Here is a 19,645-nt window from a genome sequence, read left to right on the forward strand (position 1 = left end):
AGTGGCTGCTGGTGGGGGAACTTCCTTTGTTCTGCGCCGTCCCCTGGTGGTCAGTGCACGTCATAGCTAGCGGTTGAACTCCCGAGGGGACACTTTGCATATTAGGCTTTTATATTGAGAGATTATTCTTGCAGGTGCTTTATCTGGGATGGAAATACTGTTTTATCCGGAAGTCAGTCTGGTGAACTGCTTGTTTGGGACCTCCTTGGAGGAAAACTCTGTGAGAGAATACAGGGACATAAAGGTAAGGGGTTTTCAGTTAGCCTGACCTTTCTTCCCAAAATATCGAACTCAAACCTGCTTTCCCGCAGTCCTAGCCACAGCAATCAGACAGGAGAGAGAAACAGACACCCATACTGGGGAGGAAGAAGTAAAGCTGTTATTTGCAGATGACGTACTATATAGAGAGAATCCTAAGGATTCCACCAAAAACTATTAGATCTGATAAACAAATTCAGTCAAGTAGCAGGATACAGTTAATATTCAAACCTGCTTTTCTTTCAGCCCCTGTGCCCTCTGGGCTCTAACATTCCCCTCCAGCATCCTGGCTGGCCTGTATCTCTTGGGTCTTCAGAATTTAGATTTATGTTGATAGACATTTGACTCCAAAAAGGAAGTTTTTACATTAACTTCTATATGGAGAATTAAAAGCCATTGTAAAAGCTATGTTATTTTTTAATAGTTAAAAACAATATAAAAGTAATGAACTACAATGAGAAAAGCTAAGTCAACTTTCCACCACTGTCTTACCGCCCCGCACTTGTCTTCCTTAGAGGACTTTTCCAGTTTGAGTCCAGGGTGTGTCTCATTGTTGAGAGGGTATTTGCATGAGTGCATAATAGTGTCATATGTCTTTTCACTTAGATCTTTTGGAGATTCACTATATTTGCTTACATTTGCATTGTTTTCTCCTGATCATTTGGAAGGTTTATGGCTTTGAATTCTTCTAGTGTCAGTGGTTAAAAGTATCTGCTACCTTCCCACTGTGAGCAGTAACTTCTCACCTTCTTCTCTTCCCTGTCACCCAGTTTTGTAGGGTTAGTGCTTCTTAACTTTATAAAGTGATATATCTGTGCCTTTCCCCCAACTTACTAGCTTTAACATTTTTACTCTTTCCAATAGAAAAAGATGTAAATCATTAGATTAACACCAATTCTCTCCCTTTTCCCTTATCTGCTTCCTGATTTTTGTTAGTACATAATACCTGCATTCTGTCCTGTACCCATAATTCCCAGTTGTTTTAGCTTTACTTAGATAAATGGTTTCTATTCCTCACAAGTTCCTCGGACTAAGCAGTTATTATCAGATAAAAGAGTACAGCACTTCTTAGGCAGTCCCCAAAGATACACTATCAACTCGATACCTAACCAGTGTCTTTTCCTTGTAGGTGCTGTGACCTGTATATGGATGAATGAACAGTGTAGCAGTATCATCACAGGAGGGGAAGACAGAAAAATTATGTTCTGGAAATTGCAGTATTAAGTGCCTTTTCCTCTCCTGAATGTTAAGAACTCTAATGTGTTTTTAAACCAAACTTTTAAATGAACTGGTGAAAGTGCAATGATAGTATTAGAAGTTTTACCACATAAGAAATTTGTGGTTTTAAACTTTCTAAGTCATGGTGACGTCACTGAAAATTGTTAGTTGCCATCCTGAAAGGTAGATAAAGGTACAGCACTGTTAAGGAGGAACATTACATTTGTAAGGCAGATGATCCTCCCAGTATGACGATGGTCAGAAGACAGGTTTGAGTGGCAGAGATGCTAAATTGGGCTGGGGAACATTCAGAAAGCACTTAACAATTTAGAATTTTCCAAGAAAATGTGCAGTATTCTCTACTACTGAGTCACTATTTTGTCTTCCTGATTTACACAATTGCTGCCCACTGGGTTTTGGGTGTGTTTTCATGGTGTGGTTACTTTCTATAACCTGCTGTCCCCAGATTGTAAGGACCCGGGGAAGGAATAGCAGTTCTTACAACAGTAAGTTTACTGTGTATAGGAACAGTTTATTTCATGATAACTATTAAATGCTCATCTTTTCTACATTAAAAATATTTTTCTGTAATGCAACGTTTTCATTTTCTTATTACAAAAACTAGGACTTTTTAAGAACTTCAAGTATTGATCCTCCTAGAAAACCATACTTAGTGATGTGAATGTTGGTCTTACACTTGGAACCATCTTCAGATCCAAGTCCAGACAGCAAAGTAGATCATCAAACTGGGAAACACTGGTTTGCTTTGCTAAATTTCAAACAAGGTAAGCTGCAAGGCAGTAACACTTTTCTTTTCTAAACCACAGTAATATAGGATTTAAAATTTTTCTATACTCTTTACAAATAGTTTTATCTTGCAGGCAGTATGGCATAGGAGAAAACTTGAGTCAGACTAGGATGATAGAATTTTCAGTCAGTTTTAAGTGCCATTAAACATTACTTGGTCTCAAGTATCGCTAGGGAGGATCTACAGCCTCACCCGAGTTCCTGGTGCTCACCTTGAGGGCTGCAGACCTGTCCATCAGCTTCTCAGCTGGAAACACCTTTCCTGACACGCTGCTCCCTAGCAGAGGGCCTTCTCGGGACCCCTGGACGTCAGCTGCTGCAGAGAGGACTCCCACCACAGGTCCCAGGTGAATTTCACATGCCCGTTTTCTAGGTCATGTACTAGTTTAGTGAAAGCCATGGACAGTTTCCAAAAGATGCAATAGACAGTCTGGCTAAATTTTGACTTTATTTATACATACATATTTAATTGGAATAGGCAGAAACCTTAGAGGAAAAAAAAATCAGGATAAAGTGTCAATGCCATTTTGTTTTGAGGGCAAAGTCAGGAAATAGAACAAATCACCAGGACAACATGGTTTGTAAGACCATCCCAAAGCAGTTAAGTTATATAACCTATGAATGGAAAAAAGTCAAAAGTTTATTCTACTTAGTATTAAGAGTTTTTACATTAAATATATAGTAATTCATTTATCAGAAAATGATACCAGGAACTATGAGAAGTAGTTGCATTCATTACACAATGACTATAACTAGAAAATCTCAAATGCAACTAAGCAGCTACGCTATATATATAGCTCTTGTTCTGGGCTAACGTACATGTCAGTTTAATATGGAACTGCATTATGGGTGTTAGAAAGGCAGCAATAGTTATATTTTGGCTTTTCTTCTAGATGCTTAAGGCAGCAGTTCAAGCATATTAAGTGAAGGTAGTTAAAATTTAATGATAATTAATACAACTTGCATACACTGTTTAATGCTTCCTACATGGAATGAAACCAGTGTTATTTAATTGGTGTTTACAGAAACACACTACACACAGATAACTAAAAAAAACAAAACAACTATCGAAAGCAATCATTCTAAATGTCCTGTGGTAACAGTAAAAATGCAAATATACCATAGAGCTAAAGTAACAGCACTACTTGTTTTATAGGACAAAGGTGACTGGCTCCAACACAAAGCTAAGCCTGCATCAGTCATTCTAATCATAATGGCTTGTAAAAGCATCAGGTATCCAGTAGAGAAACTAATCTATGAAAGTAAGTCTCTTGATTGAGAGTTTCACATCTGTAAAACCAGGATAAGGCTACAACTATTTTGAAGTCTGAACAATTATCAGATCAAACAGATTCCCAGCCATACTGTAAGACAGAAAGGACCTCATGCAGCATATGCTCTCTGGCTCCTAGGAAGCTTCCTGTGCATAATATCGAGTGAAGTTGCCAAAGAAGTAAACTGGAGAAGTTCAGCCAAGTTTCCATTGTGTCGTGGCTTTTAAACCTCAGGAATGGTGTGGTCCATCAGGCTTTTGATAATGCTTGGTGCCATCCTACAAGAGAGTCATTATGTTGATCCAAGAAAACTCCAATTCAAACTTAGCAGCTGTTAGCATGAAGCATCAAGTGGGATTGGGGGGCGGGGGGTTCTTTTTAATGAGTTCTGATCTAAGGGTCTCATGTAATCTACTTGTTTTGCAAATGTCCACTGTGAAAAGCTATCTGTATCTTGGCTAGAAAAGTTAGATAAGATACAAGTAAGTCTTTGTATATTTTTGTATATTAAGGCTGATGATTTTTTTAAAAAATGCTGTTATGAACTGGGAGGCAAACTGGAGGACAGCTATCGCTTATTTGACAGTAACTCCTTTTTTTATACCCCAAAAGTAGCTAGCTGCTTTCTACCTAGCAGCTGAAACTAACAATATTATTATGCGCCTATTTCCATATGCAAAATAGATCCTGAAAAAAAGGATCTAAGTTGGCAAAAACAGTTCTGCTAGAGCCAGGATTTTAAAAGCTCCAGGGAAGGTAACCCATGCTGCTGCCCCTTTTCTAGTCTCCTTTCTAGTCTTCCCGTTACCTGCCTCCTGAGATGCCTGAGAGAGTAAAAACTGTGACTCCTAACATCCAGTAAGAATTTGCCATCATGAACCACGAGTAAATTTCTACTGAGCAGAGGAACTATAGGCAGCGTGCAACCAATCCATTTTTGGAAGCTGAAGAGAAAGTTTGCCCAAATCTGCTCGTATATCCTTTTCCTAGTAGGAAATGTCAAAATTTCCAGTGTGTAATGAATTTTATTCCAAGCTTAGGAAATTGTAAGGGGTCATCCTTACCAACCAAATCCTATGACTTTAATTTACTCCAATGTCACCCCTTAGGTAAAGAACCAAAAGTTTGGGAATTAATATATATGTACTGTGCTTGCTTTTAAGTCACATTAGCATAAGCATCAAGTTAAAAAACTGTGTCTACTTACCGTTTAATAATATGTTCAAAGATAAAAGCAGGCATGATTGTAATAGTAACTACAGTCCCAGATGTTGACAATATGTCTGCAACTTGAGAGTCCTATTGAAAATATAAAATTGTTATTCTTCTTAAAGAAATATGTCCTCTTATGTTTTGCTAATCTCTCTAAAATCCTGACTCTTGGTATTTACAATTTTTTTCTAGTTTTCCTTACCAAGTTTAGTGTAGAATCACAATCTTAAGATTATTACAATATCCCCTCAGCCAAAATTCATAAAATAAGCAGGTTATAATGAAATCCTTTAGATCTTAAAAGAGTCTTATTCAGGAATTTGAATAGAAACTATTACTTGTTGCCCATAATCCAAATTGGAAAAAGTTGTACAAGCATTCATTAAAAATGCCATCAAACCTTTAATGCCTATGTCTCCATAAAATTCTAGTTCAAGGGACTTCAGAGATCATCTACTCCAGCCCCTTGTTACAGGAACAATAAATAATTCCTGGTAATAGCCCAGATAACTCCTTTGAGTGGCCTGAGTATAGCCAGCACAGCAGAGCCCCAGATTCCACCATCACATATCTACCACTGTATTGCTATATTTTGGAGGTCAATATGAAAACAGCAACATCTAAATAGACAAAAAACAAGTTCTTTACCTTCAACCCAATGACATTCTGTCCATTAATTTCACAGATGTTATGTTCTGTGAGAAGACCATTTCTGGCTGCAGAACTGTCTTTTACTATGGATGTTATTTTTCCATTTTTAAAGATAAAACCAACATGCCCGGTACTATCCTTATGCATAGTAATTGTGCGTTCAAAGGGCCTGTAAAACATAATGGATTCAATTGAAAATTGCACAGTAAACATTTTAATGGACTTCTATTCTGCCATACTAGTTGTTTTGTTATCATAAACTCAGTGTTTCCAATAGGAGCAACTAAATTTGGCTGTGATATTGTACATTCAGAGAATATCTTAGCATAAAAGATTACAGTTGATCCTTCAACAATGCAGGGGGTTAGGAGCACTGACCCTCCAAGCAGTCAAAAACCTGCATAGAACTTTTGACTCTGCATTAACTATCGTCGGCCATCCTCATTTGCAGATTGCCAACAGTGGCTCAAAAAAGTTGACCCTGTACCATACAGGTTTGAACTGCGCGGGTCCCCATATTAATTTAAATCCATAGTGGACCCGCGCAGTTCAAACTCATGCTCAAGGGTCGACTGTATTTTTCTTTTAATTTATCCATTATGGTTTGCCTAAATTACTAATATTTCCTTCTTTGAAGTATCCAAGACTTAACTGGCTTCTAGAAAGTTCCCTTTTAGAAAGGAAGACATGTAGCTATTACAATAAGGCAGCCAGCTCTACCATGCCAGTTATACTTGCTCACCTTTCTATAATTCTGCTGCCATGTCATTACATGGGTTTTCTGATAAACCTGTCTTTTCATAAAATTCAGAACAGTCATATCTTCCTATTGGTCCACGTTATTACTATTACTCTTTTCCTTAGAAATAAAGCAAAAAATGGCATTCATCTATAAAATGTTTACTAAGTACCTTCCACATGTGAGAAACTAGAAACACAAGAAATAATTGTTTTAGAAGACAAACTCTAAAGCTAACTAACAATATGACAGAGGCCCACCCTTAACACTTGTGAGGGCTTGTGGCAAGAAAATAAATGGACGCCCAGATTTCACGTGCTAAATGTTTCCATTTTAAACGGACTAACTGCTAAATAAAATGTCCCATCTTCCCACCCTGACAACTAGAGCTTCATAACCAGCCAAAAAGCCAGGTCTGTTTTTGGAACTTGTAGAGACTTGGAGTTATGCAGGGACCCTGGCACTTCCACCCTGGAGACTGGGTGTCTAAGTAGTAAATTAGAAAGTGAGCCCCAGGATGCATGCTGCTCACTTTTCCAATGTCCATTTTCTATTTTCTACAGAAACAGATTAAGATAGGAAAGTAACTTCTTAGAGGATGAATTTCTGTAAGCTCTGAAATAAAAGTGTATGCAAAACCAGAACACTATTTAAAAAAAAACCAAACTATGTAAAAAATCTGCACCGCACAAATTTTAAGACTCTAAAGCTCATCAGTAACATTTGATTATTTTCTGCAACAAAATAAATATTATATTCACAGAATCCAAAAAGCCCAAGAAAAAGGGAAACTGGTCTTAAATTTCCATTTGAACTGTCCAGTCAACTTACCTGTCACGAATAGTCATAGTAATCTTCTCTCCAAAAGCCTGCTTGAGCACCTTGTGTGCTTTATCAGAGCTCCAGCCTGCACAGTTTTCCCCGTTGATCTGCAGCACTTGGTCCCCGAATCTCAGACCAACTAATGAGGCTGGAGAATTTGCCTGGACAAGCTGAACAAATATGCCCTAGAGAATAAGAAAATAACTTTGGTCATTTAGCACTGTTATGATAGTTTTAAAATGATGGAAAATTAGGACCAACTGTTTAGGTTAGGAGTCTACTTTAGTAATTTAAAAAAAAATTACATAAGTATATGTGTTACCCCCCAAAAAGAAATTGAAAATTTTATCAAGGCAAGAATCCCAAGAAGGCAAAAAGGTCAGATCTCAGTAATAATTTATACCTCAATTCATGACCCATCTACCCATCCTCAATCACTCCTTTCATTTTGGAATAAAAAGACTACGGAAAACAAAGGTTTACTATAATAGATGTTACATCCGAGTCTGACAATACTGAATAGGTTTTGGCCACATGATCATTATTTAGGGGGAAAGCAAATCAAGTGTTAAAAGTTTTGTGATTTCTTTTACAGTTTAGAAGTGATAGAAGGTCCTCACTTTTTGAGCTGAAGGATTCCTTTATCCACTTGCTAAATTATGCATAATTAAGAGTAGGGTTTATTTAACAGCCTAAAAAGGTGGGCACATTCAATACCACTCCAGTTCTTATAAAGAATCCACTATGAAATACAGAAAACTCAAATATGTTTAAGATATTTTTACTTCTATAAACTCAAACTCAGATGAATAAAATATAAACAAGTATAGAAGAATGAATCTGACACAATATGAAAGCATCTACAAGACCAGACCCTTTCTACCATCTTAAGCTGGGTCAGACTTGACCTCTGTCATGTGTCTGCGACTTCAGTTTAGGCGGTTCAGGAAAACTAGGCAGCATCTGTAAGTGGTCTGACAACGGAGTTTTGTCCAAATGTACAAACCCACTGGAAGGATAACTGCAGTGGGGGGTAGGGGCCTATGAAGAATATCTTGTCTCTTTAGAACAAAGGAAGGTGCAGAGAAGAAACCCTGGCACAAGGGACAGCAAATACTTCATTCACTGGAAAAGGAGAGCGAAGTCAGAGCTTCCCAAAGAAGCACCCTAATGTGTCTTCAATAAGCTAGGAATGTTCAAAGGCATCGATGTCCTCAGCCCCTGGGCAGGCAGGCAGGGTTGGGGCTCCTGCCAAGGTCAGCCTCGGTCATAAGCCAATAGTATGTGCCATGATCATTTTCTATGTGAAAAGGTTGGACACAATGAGCTGAGGTCTCAATACTAAAAAGGAACCCAATCAGGCAATACCCGAAACCATACATCAGGGCAAGTCCTTAACAATCCTGAGTGCTTCCTTACAGAGTAACCCTGTTTAATTTCTTCAGTACAGTTAAGGGGAGATGAGAAGCAATTATAAAGGTAAAGTAATGGCTTTCCTAATTAGAAAGTCACCTTTGCTCAGAAAATGACCTATTAAATTCAAATTAAAGGATGGCAATAACAGAATTGCAAAACCATTTCATAACAACTTAATCATTCTTTGGCTTAAAAATACTCATCACAAGACCACTGATTTTCACTGGTCAGTCTTGTCTTAACTTCCATATCCCTTGCCCTATTTCAATGCCAGATTTCTATTTGTATAAACTATGTTATACTATATACAGACCAGTGAACTTTATTCCAAGAAGAGGACTCAAGAAAGAAAAAAATCTTCAAGGTAATGTTGGAAGTCCCAACTCTGCTTCTTCAAAATATGGCATCTCCAAGTGGGAAAAGTTTGTTAGATTTAAAGTATTCTCAATTATAAATACACCATTATAATTTATTAAAGCATTTCAATTTAAATTATTCCAACACAAATTACTTAATGTCCTATAAGCTATTTAGACAAATAGACATCAAAAATACTTACATTATCTATAGATTTAAGCCTGAGCCCAATTTTTCCATCTTGATCCTTACACAAAATGACTTCACGAATCCCTTGCTTAATTTCTGCTCTACGAATGCCAACATCATTACCAGTTACAGGAGCCACCATATAGTTCATACTGGAAGGTCTTGCTACCAACTGCTGACAAAAAGATACACAATGTATCAGTATTTACAAACATTCTCCATGAAAAAAAACAAAAAAAAAAACAAAACTAAAACGAGTAACTTGAATATACTCAAGTTGTGGTTTCCCAAAAAGTAATCTGGAAATTATTTCCTTCAGATGGTTTGATTCATGCAAAAATGACCCTGGTTTTTATTTACCAATTCCTCAGGTCACTTCTTCCCACATTTATCACCTCAACAGAGTCAATGCCTTCCTGTCTGCCTGCTGCCTTCTGAATTCACTGCCATTTTTCATATGTACTTTGGCTTGCCTTCAACTCAAATGTAGGATCCTAGAACTTAAAAGGCACTTTTGAAACTTATGCAACATTTTCCAGAGGTTCTATTTTATATGGTCTGATCTTTGGCAAACTCCTTACCCTTTTAAAGTTTCTATAAAAGGCCAACGTTCTTACCTCAACAGTGCCATTGTGAGGATTAAAGAAAAGGGCATGTTACGTGAGTGCTGCACACCACAAATATTATTTCTCATCCCCTTTAATAAACATCTGTGGATTAGCCAATGGTAGGCACAAACCAGACTGCCTTAGAATAGCAGGGACTTGTGCCAGGTACCATATTTCAAGTTTCTCATTGTTTTCAAGTTTTCTTGACCAAAATTGGTTTCTTATTTTTTAAATTTTTTTAAATTGATTTTTAGCAGTGGTTCTCAACCTTCCTAATGCCGCAACCCTTTAATACAGTTCCTCATATTGTGGTGACGCCCAACCATAAAATTATTTTCGTTGCTACTTCGTAACTGTAATTTTGCTACTGTTATTATTCATAATGTAAGTATCTGATATGCAGGATGTATTTTCATTGTTACAAATTGAACATAATTAAAGCATAGTGATTAATCACAAAAACAATATGTAATTATATATGTGTTTTCCAATGGTCTTAGGCGACCCCTGTGAAAGGGTCGTTCGACCCCCAAAGGGGTCGCGACCCACAGGTTGAGAACCACTGATTTTTAGAGGAAGGGTTAGGGAGAGAGAGACGTGATAGGCTGTCTCCTTCCTGCACTCCCCCTACTGAACCACAATTTTATGAAGAACTGCATCTTTTAAGGGAACACTATAAAGTTATTGCTTCATATGAAGTTATAATATTTGTAGATGTGTAGGGATAGACTGCGTAGTCAAGGGCGTAGGCAGTGACAGGTAACAAAATATGTCTGTTAGCTCCAAACCCACCCTTCTAGACTCTACTTGGTGATGCTGGGGGTTGAACTGTGCAAATAACGTTTTGCTTTGTCAGCGGGTTTCAGGTTAGCATCCACCACGTGAAGCACTAGAGGGAGACTGGAAGGCTGGAGGAGAGACAAGTGCTCTGTCTTGTTTGATTCTGGGTACTGTCGTCATTGCCTGGTCCTAGAGCTTAACCCTGGTAGCAGCAGTTAATTCCATTTTCCAGAACTTACTGACACTCCCAGAACCAGCCTCGCTGCAACCTCTGAGAGGTACCAGCACTGCCTCTCCTCCAAGGTCTGAGGCCCAGCTCCCTGGAGCTCTTCTTCCCACAGGCTTCTAGGTTCTGCTAACTACATCCTCTTCCCTATGCTACCCCAATCCTAGGAGGTGGAACGACTTTCCGCAATTACAATGATATTCCATTTTTGCTTTTTTCCATGCTTCAACCTCTTTGTCTAATTTCTTAAATTATCGCTGATAAAATATCTACTGTGATTTGTTTCTACAAATGCACCCTAACTGATATAAGCAAGTTTGCAATAAATATTTGATAGATAAATATCAGGTATTTAATTGTGAGCAAACAAATAGGATAGACCTGTACTTCATAATGATTACTCGAGCAGCAGCTTAGTACTGTTTGTTATAAGAAGTTGCTAGAGAAGATGTAAGAGGCTACTATAATAATCTAGGGTAGAAGTATAGTATAGAAGCTCTGAATACGGTTATAGTAGGACTGGAATGGATAAAATTAACATAAGAAACATGCAGAAGACAAAGGAGAATGGACTAGTCAAGGCACCTGCTTGTTTAACTCCTAATAAATTAGAAAAGTGGGAAGAGCACAAAGGAAATGGACTACTTAGAATATTCAGAAGGGAGTCTAAAATTTCTGAGAAGAGAGGTCAATGTCAAAGTTATAAATCCGTGAGTTAACCACAAAGATGAGAGCTTATATTTATGCATAAAGTGTGATTTTATACAATTCAAAATTAGTTCACTATACATACCCCCTGAGTTGGTGCTCCAGGGACCATGGCCACATTTGCCTCTATTTCTTCTCCATTTAAACTGAGGCCCATGTAATGAGAAAGCTCCGGATACAATTTAGGATAGAGATCTAATATAAATAAATGAGTGAATAAAGAAAAAAACATTAGAATATTCAAAATGAAAACTGTTAGAATGGGCTTCTACTTATGTTAATAATCTTAGGCTTCTAAAAATTCCTAAGAGTAGAAATAATTTTTCCAAATAAATTATCTTACCTTTCCTTTTTCTTAAAATAAACTGATTTGATTAGCAATTCTGTGAACAACCACTGATTCTCCAGTAGAGAATAATTGAGCAAGATGTCTACTTGTTGAGGCAGTTACTTTATAACTCATTTAATAAACATGGCTATGAAATAATTCAATTAAAATAAAATCGAACGTTTTAAATTGATTTAGTGTCATAGCATTTTAAGAATATTAACCACGCCCTAACTGGTTTGGCTCAGTGGCTAGAGCATCGGCCTCCGGACTGAAGGGTCCCATGTTCGATTCCAGTCATGGGCATGTACCTTAGTTGGGGGCACATCACCAGTAGGGGGTGTGCAGGAGGCAGCTGATCGATGTTTCTCTCTCATCGATGTTTCTAATTCTCTATCCCTCTCCCTCTCTGTAAAAAAAAAATAAAAAAAATTAACCACATTCCAATAAAATCTTGGAAACAGTATATTTAAATATTAACAGTATTTAACTTGGTAGTAGAGGTAGGTACTATTTCCAAAAGATCCTTTGTACATGATTTATTTGTAACTTAATAAAATGGATTTTCTAAAAGAAACAAAGTTATAAATATTATGAGGCCACAAATATGTACTTAACACTCCTTTTGTATCTTGTCATATTTAGGGGTTCTCTCCTGAATCCCCATGAAATTAGAAGGAAAGGGGACCAAAGAGAAGGATATGGAGACTGAGTAGAGATTCTAGGAGTTGGGAAAGCTCCTCAACCCCAAAGAGAGGCAAGGCAATTGGACATTTCACAGCACCCCTCCACCCCCAAGACAGAAGACAGTTTAAGAGCAGCAATATGGGCACAGTCCACATAAATGCATCAATCTCAAGTTATGAACTTATGAGGGTTAAAATTTAATTAACTTAATTTCATTAAGCCATAAAACACATCTTCATATTCATAGTTCACTTTCTTGATTAAAGGTTTAGGCTTTGAAATAAACATTTTTTTCTTCTTACTACTAAAGCTATAACCACCAATTTTATGCTAAATAAAAATTTTTAAATCTTGGATTTCTTATTTCAAAGAAAGAAGGCTTAAAAATTTCTGCTTAAGGAGAATGAATCCAAAGTATAAACCTACTTCCATCTTGAGAGATGGGAGCAGATGCTTCAGACAAAATTGCTGGGTTGGCAGGGTTTGCAGAAAAGGCACTTTGAGCCTGAAAAAGAAAAGAAAATTCTAACAATGTCATATATGTACTTAAAATCTATATGTATAAAAGCCCAGCGACCCTTACAGCAGAACAACCAGAACAACCGGTCGCTATGATGCGCACTGACCACCAGGGAGCATATGCTCAATGCAGGAGCTGCCCCCTGGTGGTCAATGCGCTCCCACAGTGGGAGCACTGCTCAGCCAGAAACCAGGCTCACAGCTGGTGAGCACAGCGGCGGTGGTAAGGAGCAGAGAGCCAAGTGGTAAGGAGCGAGCAGGCGAGTGGTTAGGAGCAAGGGATCAGAATTACAAGAGGGCGCAGGCCAAGCTGAGGGACACACCCCCCCTCCTGTGCACGAATTTTGTGCATCGGGCTTCTAGTTCTTATTTATAAGTTTAACTCATTATTCCCAAAAAGAAACTAAAACATTAAAGTTATACTCAAGAAAGTTTAGTTTCAAACATTTCATAATACATTTTTCAAAGAAAATCTATAAAAATATTTTTCATATTCTAAATATGTAACACTATCATAAAAAACTTGACTAAGCATCATTCCATATAGTTTGATGTAGCAAATTAATATAGTAATATTTTAAAAATGCATGACCACCCATTTTATATTTTCATTGTTCTTTTAAGAATTTTAAAATATTTTATCTGCATAAGAAAAAAAGCTCAATCATCTTATTTAATAAAGAGAAAATATGCTAATTGACCCTCATGCTATCAAAAAGATGGCGGTGCCCGCAGCCAATAAAGAGGGAATATGCTAATTGACTTCCCCACCCTCAAAGATGGCAGCACCCACAGCCACAAGATGGCCGGCAGGGGAGGGCAGTTGGGGGCGATTGGGCTGGCAGGAGAGCAGTTAGGTGTCGATCAGGCTGGCAGGCAGAAGCGATTAGGGGCAATCAGGCAGGTGAGCAGTTGGGAGCCAGCAGTCCTGGATTGTGAGAGGGATCCCAGATTGGAGAGGGTGCAGGCAGGGCTGAGGGACACACAACAACCCCCCCCCCACCACCACCACGTCGCCCAGTGCACAAATTTCATGCACCGGGCCTCTAGTATTCATATAAAAGTCTTATCAGAAAAATACCTACATATTTAAATATTTATTTTAAATATTAAGTTGCTAATATTTATTGTGGCATTTTCTACTGAAATAAACTTTATCTTCATTTTAGCAAGTGTAACAAGTGGCTACACTATACTAAATACAAAAATATTACAAAGTATGCAAAACATGTACTTTATCACTGACACAAAAAATGACAAGATAGCCTGGCCAGCACAGCTTAGTGGCTGAGTGTCAACTTATGAACCAGGAGGTCATGGTTCCATTCCCGGTCAGGGCACATTCCTGGGTTGCAGCCTCAATCCCCAGTGTGGGGAATGCAGGAGGCAGTCTATCAATGATTCTCTCTCATCATTCATATTTCTCTCTCTCTCTCTCTCCCTCCGCCCCCCCACTCTCCCTCTCCCTTCCTCTCTGAAATCAATAAAAATATTTTTTTAAAAAATTATTCCTTTTTAGATTGGTTATTATTTTCTATTCTTTCATTCATTGCTACTATTCCTAAGGAATTCTGAAATAAGAATATGTAAGAATATGTAGGGTGTGGCAAAAGTAGGTTTACAGTTCATATGGAAAATACAGTAATTAATAATACAAGAATAAACTGTTTTGTGTACTCACAATTGTAAACCTATTTTTGCCCCATCCCGTATATAGAAAGTTCTCTGCAACCAAATATGATTATGTCATCTGGTATAATAAAAGAAAGATGGTACAAGAGCCTAAGGACTATGAGTCTTTAAATGTACAAACTGTTTTTACACTCATCTGAAATCTCAAACTATTTAAAAGGGGGCGCCCCCAACGAGCACAGTTCCTGCTGGGGCATGTTGTTTCTGTCATTACAGAAAGCATGTGGACAGACCATGCTTGTAAGCTACCATTGTCATTGTCCCCTCTGCTCACTGCATTAGAAAACTAAGTACTGGATCTCTGTCATTGTTTCTTAACAGCTTATTTTATATAGGTACAGCAACCACAGGCTCCTGTTAAGAATTTGTAATGAATAGAGAGGTTCAGGAATTATATGATGTGGAAAGACACAGACTAATGGCTATTGTAAGAATAGTTTACTATATATGAACTGCCAGTTTACAGCTGCATTTTAGCTTTGCTGTGGTGTAAAAGGCTAGAGGATTAGAAAATAAATACCTTTCCAGGGGCATCTCAAGAACAAAAATAAACCCAAGTATGAATTACTGTGTAAAAAGAACTACACACACACACACACACACACACACACACAAACTGCCCAAGACTTTAGTAGTTAAGAATAAGGAGGGGAGTAAGAGATCAACCGAAGGACTTGTATGCATCCATACAAGCATAACTAATGGACATAAGACACTGGGGGGTAAGGGAGGGCAGGGGTTTCTCAAGGGTGGGAGGGAAAAAAGGACACTTATGTAATACCCTTTGTAATACTTTTAGCAAAAAATAAAAAAATTTAAAAAAAGAATACTTTTAAATCCAGTGAGAATTAAAAAAACAACAACTATATGTCCCCCTCTTTACTCATTATTTTATCTCTAAGCAGTTTTTTGCTGGAAACATAAAAGGTCTTCTAACAGAAATAGCCACAGAATTTGCTGCTTAATGTAGGTCAGCCTAATGTAGACTATAGCCTTCTAACATTTGTCAATATGAACTCTTTCCTTCTTTTTCTGCTCTTTTCAAAATAAAAAACCTCTGCTCAAAGTCAACTATGGTTAATTTAGAGCTCAATAAAATGGAACAGAAAGGAAGAAAACAGATTCTTTCCAATCCATCTGCAAATCCTTATCACTTAATGCTGATGTCAGTACTGGCTTCCCTGTTATTCTTTGAAGGCTAAATATTTCAGATAAGGACTTTTCAAAAAGAAAATGTGTGTGTTCAGATGAACTTTGTGGAAATAAAAACCACATGAGAAAAACACCAACAAAAAAGGAAGAAATGATAGAGCATTTAAGATGACTGAACATGCCACTTAAAACTGAGGCATCAAAGCCTTGGCAGCTGAACAATGGATTTGAGAGATTTTACAAACCATACTTTAATATCCATAGTAGATCTATGATGAAAAATATGTTCACTGACCTCCCCCACCACATTTAATTACATTACATTACTTCAAGGCTAATAATTCAGCCACATATGTTACTATTACTGCCAAGGTTTTTCACTCTCAAAAGGCTAACAGTTTGTCTAAAAACACTTGTATTCTTCAAGTTGCTTAAGACTTCCCACAAGTTTGAAATAAAATTTTTATGCTCATTAACTAATTAAGTAAATCTCACTTCACATAAACTGAGATCAAGGTCTCAAGTAAAATAATCTTTAGAGTAATAAGAAGCTTTCAAGTACCAAACAATTCAGAAAGAATATCGTATTAAAAAGATTTTAGAAATAAAGTACAACAGGAGTTTGAGTTATCTTGTCAAAACAATAAACAATAGCTGAAAAAATTCTAAGTTTGTAAGATATAAAATTGAAAGTAAACAGGAATCAAGATAGACTCACCCATTAAAAAAAGCATAATAAAAATTTACAAATAGAAAGACTTGATCCCCAAACTTTCTTAAGCAGAAACGTGCCTCCAGAGCTAATACTTACATGAAGGATCACTGACTTAATGAGATAATACTGTAATCTCTAACAGTTATTTAGAGCTTGAACGTGTGAAATGTCTGCTGCCTACATCTAAAAGGATATAGATCGCAACACTTTCCTTGTGCTTTTACATCACTATTCTTCTATAAGCAGCATGTATACTTCACTATTTCTGTAATTTTTAACTTCAGAGAGAAGAGAATTATTTTAAAGATTGATCAAAGCTGAAGATCCCAACATTCAAATTTTAACCAAAACTACATCAAAAAATTGGAGTGTATCATACCAACTTATGTATGCTGTATTTAAATTTTAGTCATAAAATATACCTATCAGTGAGTAGTTTTAAGTCCAGCTTTAAAGAAATAATATCCCATGCCCATTAACAAAATAAAAAGGAATAGCTAGCGTTTCTATAACTATGTAGTCTGCAATTAATAAACTGAAAAAAGTATATGATGCATGAACATGAACAAATACATCTATTCAAATTTCTTGCTCTGCCTTACCTGCAACTAAAATGCATGACGTAATATACGGGAAAAAGCACTTAAACAACTTAAACGTACCTGAATTACTTTGTCTACCTTCAGATCCTCAAGAGATGGGTACAGAGACATTTTTGCAGGATTTTTCTAAGGAAAAAACAAAGAAAAAGTTATATAATTTAATTCTCACCAAACTTAAATAGTACCCGTAACTAGCAAAATACACATAAAATATGGGAAAATATGAACATCCAGGCTATATAAAAACTGCTTACTGATTAATGGCTACCAAACCTCCTCTCCCTCCTTTACCACTACTATCAAACTATATCCAGAGATTTTAAACTTCCCTTCAGATAAAAGTCCTTCATTTAAAAAGTTTGGGAAATCAGAAAGAAGGGTTATGTGATTTATCTAGCTTACCTATATATAAAGCCTCTATCACAAGGGAAAAATACATATATACAGGGGTGGGCAAAAGGTTTACAGCTGTGAATACACAAAACAGTTTATTCTTTTATTATTTATTTATTATTGTATTAATACAACTGTAAACCTACTTTTGCCCACCCCAATATACAAATATATGTACAGTTGACCTCTCAAGGTCAATTTGTATTTCTATTTGCAGTTTGGAAACTGAATATGGGGAGGGCCGGCTTAAGTTATATTCAGATTTCTTCTGCAAGAGTGGTCTGTGAGCCTAACACCCTTATTGATCAACGGTCAACTAACTGCATATAGAAAATACACTGCACAACAACTATTAATAATTTTATCTTCAGAAGACATGAACAAAATGGAGAGTAAGGACCTGAAGAATAAGAGGTAAATTTTTACATTTTAAATATTTCTACATTATTCAATTTTTTTTAGTCACCATGAATTGTTTTTTGTAGTAGTATAAAACATTTTTAAAAAGTATTACATGGATATATACTTTAAAATTCTGTTTAGCTATTTTGAGATGAATGCCTGGCACTTTCTTTAAACCCAATATAACAATATATCCTAAACTGTATAGGGTTTAACATAGGTTCTTGATGTGGTTACCAGTTTATTACCTTTTATATCCACACCCACCCATTACTGGCTGTTCTGTGGCAATGGAGATGGGCCCTTTACATATTGCTCTTTTCCCAGCTGGCAGCATTGTCAGTAGAGAACTGAAGGTACACTGGAGGAGAAAGAGATTTTTTTCCAGCCAGGCTCCTTCAGTACCTGCTGGTAATCTAATACTATTTCTATTTTTAGTTCTGCCAGTAACCTAAAAGATTACATTTTACTTGTAAGAAATGAACTGTATGAGTGTTTCATTTCAAAACTCAATGAGTAGCCCGGCTGCTGCCGTGGCTCAGTGGTTGAGCATCAATTATAAACCAGGAGGTCATGGTTCAATTCCCTGTCAGGGCACATGCCTGTGTTGCAGGCTCGATCCCCAGTGTGGCAGTGCAGGAGGCAGCCAATCAATGATTCCCTCTCATCATTGATGTTTCTATCTCTTTCCCTCTCCCTTCCTGTCTGAAATCAATAATATTAAAAAAAAAAAAAATACAACTTGAGTAATTATTCTAAATTTTCTCCCATACAAGCTTTTTTTTTCAAATATTAACTGAAGTTATCTGACCAACTCTGAGATAACTCACATACCAACACACTCAAGCCAAAAAGAGAAATGGGTATTTCAGATTTTTGTTGTTGTTTATGTATTGCTGGATCTGGTTTGTTAATATTTTGTTGAGACTTTTGCATCTATGTTCATCAGGGATATTGGCCTATAATTTTCTTCCTTTGCAGTGTCTTTATCTGGTTTTATAATTAAGATAATATTGGCCTCATAAAATGAACTTGGGAGTCTTCCTTTCTCTTGAATTTTTTTTGAATAGTTTTGAGGATAGGTGTTGATTCTTCTTTGAATGTTTGGTAAAATTCACATGTGAACCATTCTGGTCTAGAACTTTAATTTGTTGGGAGTTTTTTTTATTACTGCTTCAATTTCAACAATTGAAATCTGTCTACTCATATTTTCTGCTTCTTTCTGATTCAGTTTTAGAAGACTATGTTTCCATTTAGTCCAAATTGTCAAATTCATTAGCATATAGTTTGTAATATTTTCTTGCAATCCTTTATATTTCTTTGGTGTCTCTTATTCTATTCTTTCATTTCTGATTTTATTTTGGTCCTCTCTCTTTTCTTTCTTGATGAGTCTGATTAAAGGTTTGTCAACATTGCCCTAGCCGGTTTGGCTCAGTGAACAGAGCATTAGCATGTGGATTGAAGGGCCCCGGGTTCAATTCTGGTCAAGGGCACATGCCCAGGTTGTAGGCTCAATCCCCAGTAGGGGGCGTGTAGGAGGCAAACAATCAATGATTCTCTCTCAACACTGATGTTTCTCTCTCTCTCTCCCTTCCTCTCTGAAATCAATAAAAAATATATTTTAAAAAAAAAAAGGTTTGTCAACATTATCTTTTCAAAGAACCAGCTCTTGGTTTCACCAATCCTTTGTATTGTTTTATAGACCCCATTTCACTTATTTTTGTTCTGATCTTTATTATTTCCTTTCTTCTACTCACTTTGGGCTTTGGTTGCTGTTCTTTTTCTAGTTCCTTGAAATGCCAAGTTAGTTTGAGGTTTTTCTTGTTTCTTAAGATAGGCCTGTAATGCTATCCATTTCCTTCCCAGGACTGCTTTCACTGTGTCCCAGAG

General features: G+C 36.9%; 2 protein-coding genes across 5 annotated transcripts in view; one reads left to right on the forward strand and one right to left on the reverse strand.

The window, feature by feature from the left end:
• Positions 1-3,347, forward strand: part of NSMAF (neutral sphingomyelinase activation associated factor) — a 46,452-nt gene extending 43,105 nt beyond the window's left edge. Inside the window, exons 30-32 of one of the 2 annotated variants that reach the window (XR_011468239.1) lie at positions 135-244; positions 1,388-2,261; positions 2,449-3,347. Coding sequence is in view for 1 of the 2 variants with exons in the window: in XM_070392284.1 (XP_070248385.1) it covers positions 135-244; positions 1,388-1,482 (205 nt within the window). In the remaining variant the exon portion in view is untranslated. Of the gene's footprint in view, positions 1-134; positions 245-1,387 lie in introns of both variants that reach the window. The other variant, XM_070392284.1, reaches the window with a different exon arrangement.
• Positions 2,713-19,645, reverse strand: part of SDCBP (syndecan binding protein) — a 28,425-nt gene continuing 11,492 nt past the window's right edge. For 2 of the 3 annotated variants that reach the window (XM_070392285.1, XM_070392286.1), the window contains exons 2-9: positions 17,021-17,086; positions 12,707-12,785; positions 11,351-11,460; positions 8,957-9,118; positions 6,991-7,166; positions 5,418-5,589; positions 4,765-4,856; positions 2,713-3,835 (exon numbers count right to left, since the gene is read on the reverse strand). In XM_070392285.1, the coding sequence (XP_070248386.1) occupies positions 3,781-3,835; positions 4,765-4,856; positions 5,418-5,589; positions 6,991-7,166; positions 8,957-9,118; positions 11,351-11,460; positions 12,707-12,785; positions 17,021-17,071 (897 nt within the window). In that variant the 5' untranslated portion in view covers positions 17,072-17,086 and the 3' untranslated portion in view covers positions 2,713-3,780. The remainder of the gene's footprint in view (positions 3,836-4,764; positions 4,857-5,417; positions 5,590-6,990; positions 7,167-8,956; positions 9,119-11,350; positions 11,461-12,706; positions 12,786-17,020; positions 17,087-19,645) is intronic. The other variant, XM_070392287.1, reaches the window with a different exon arrangement.

The sequence above is a fragment of the Myotis yumanensis genome, unplaced genomic scaffold (genome assembly GCF_028538775.1).
Source record: "Myotis yumanensis isolate MYYU_CA2020_CCGP unplaced genomic scaffold, mMyoYum1.0.hap1 SCAF_15, whole genome shotgun sequence".
Lineage (NCBI taxonomy): Eukaryota > Metazoa > Chordata > Mammalia > Chiroptera > Vespertilionidae > Myotis > Myotis yumanensis.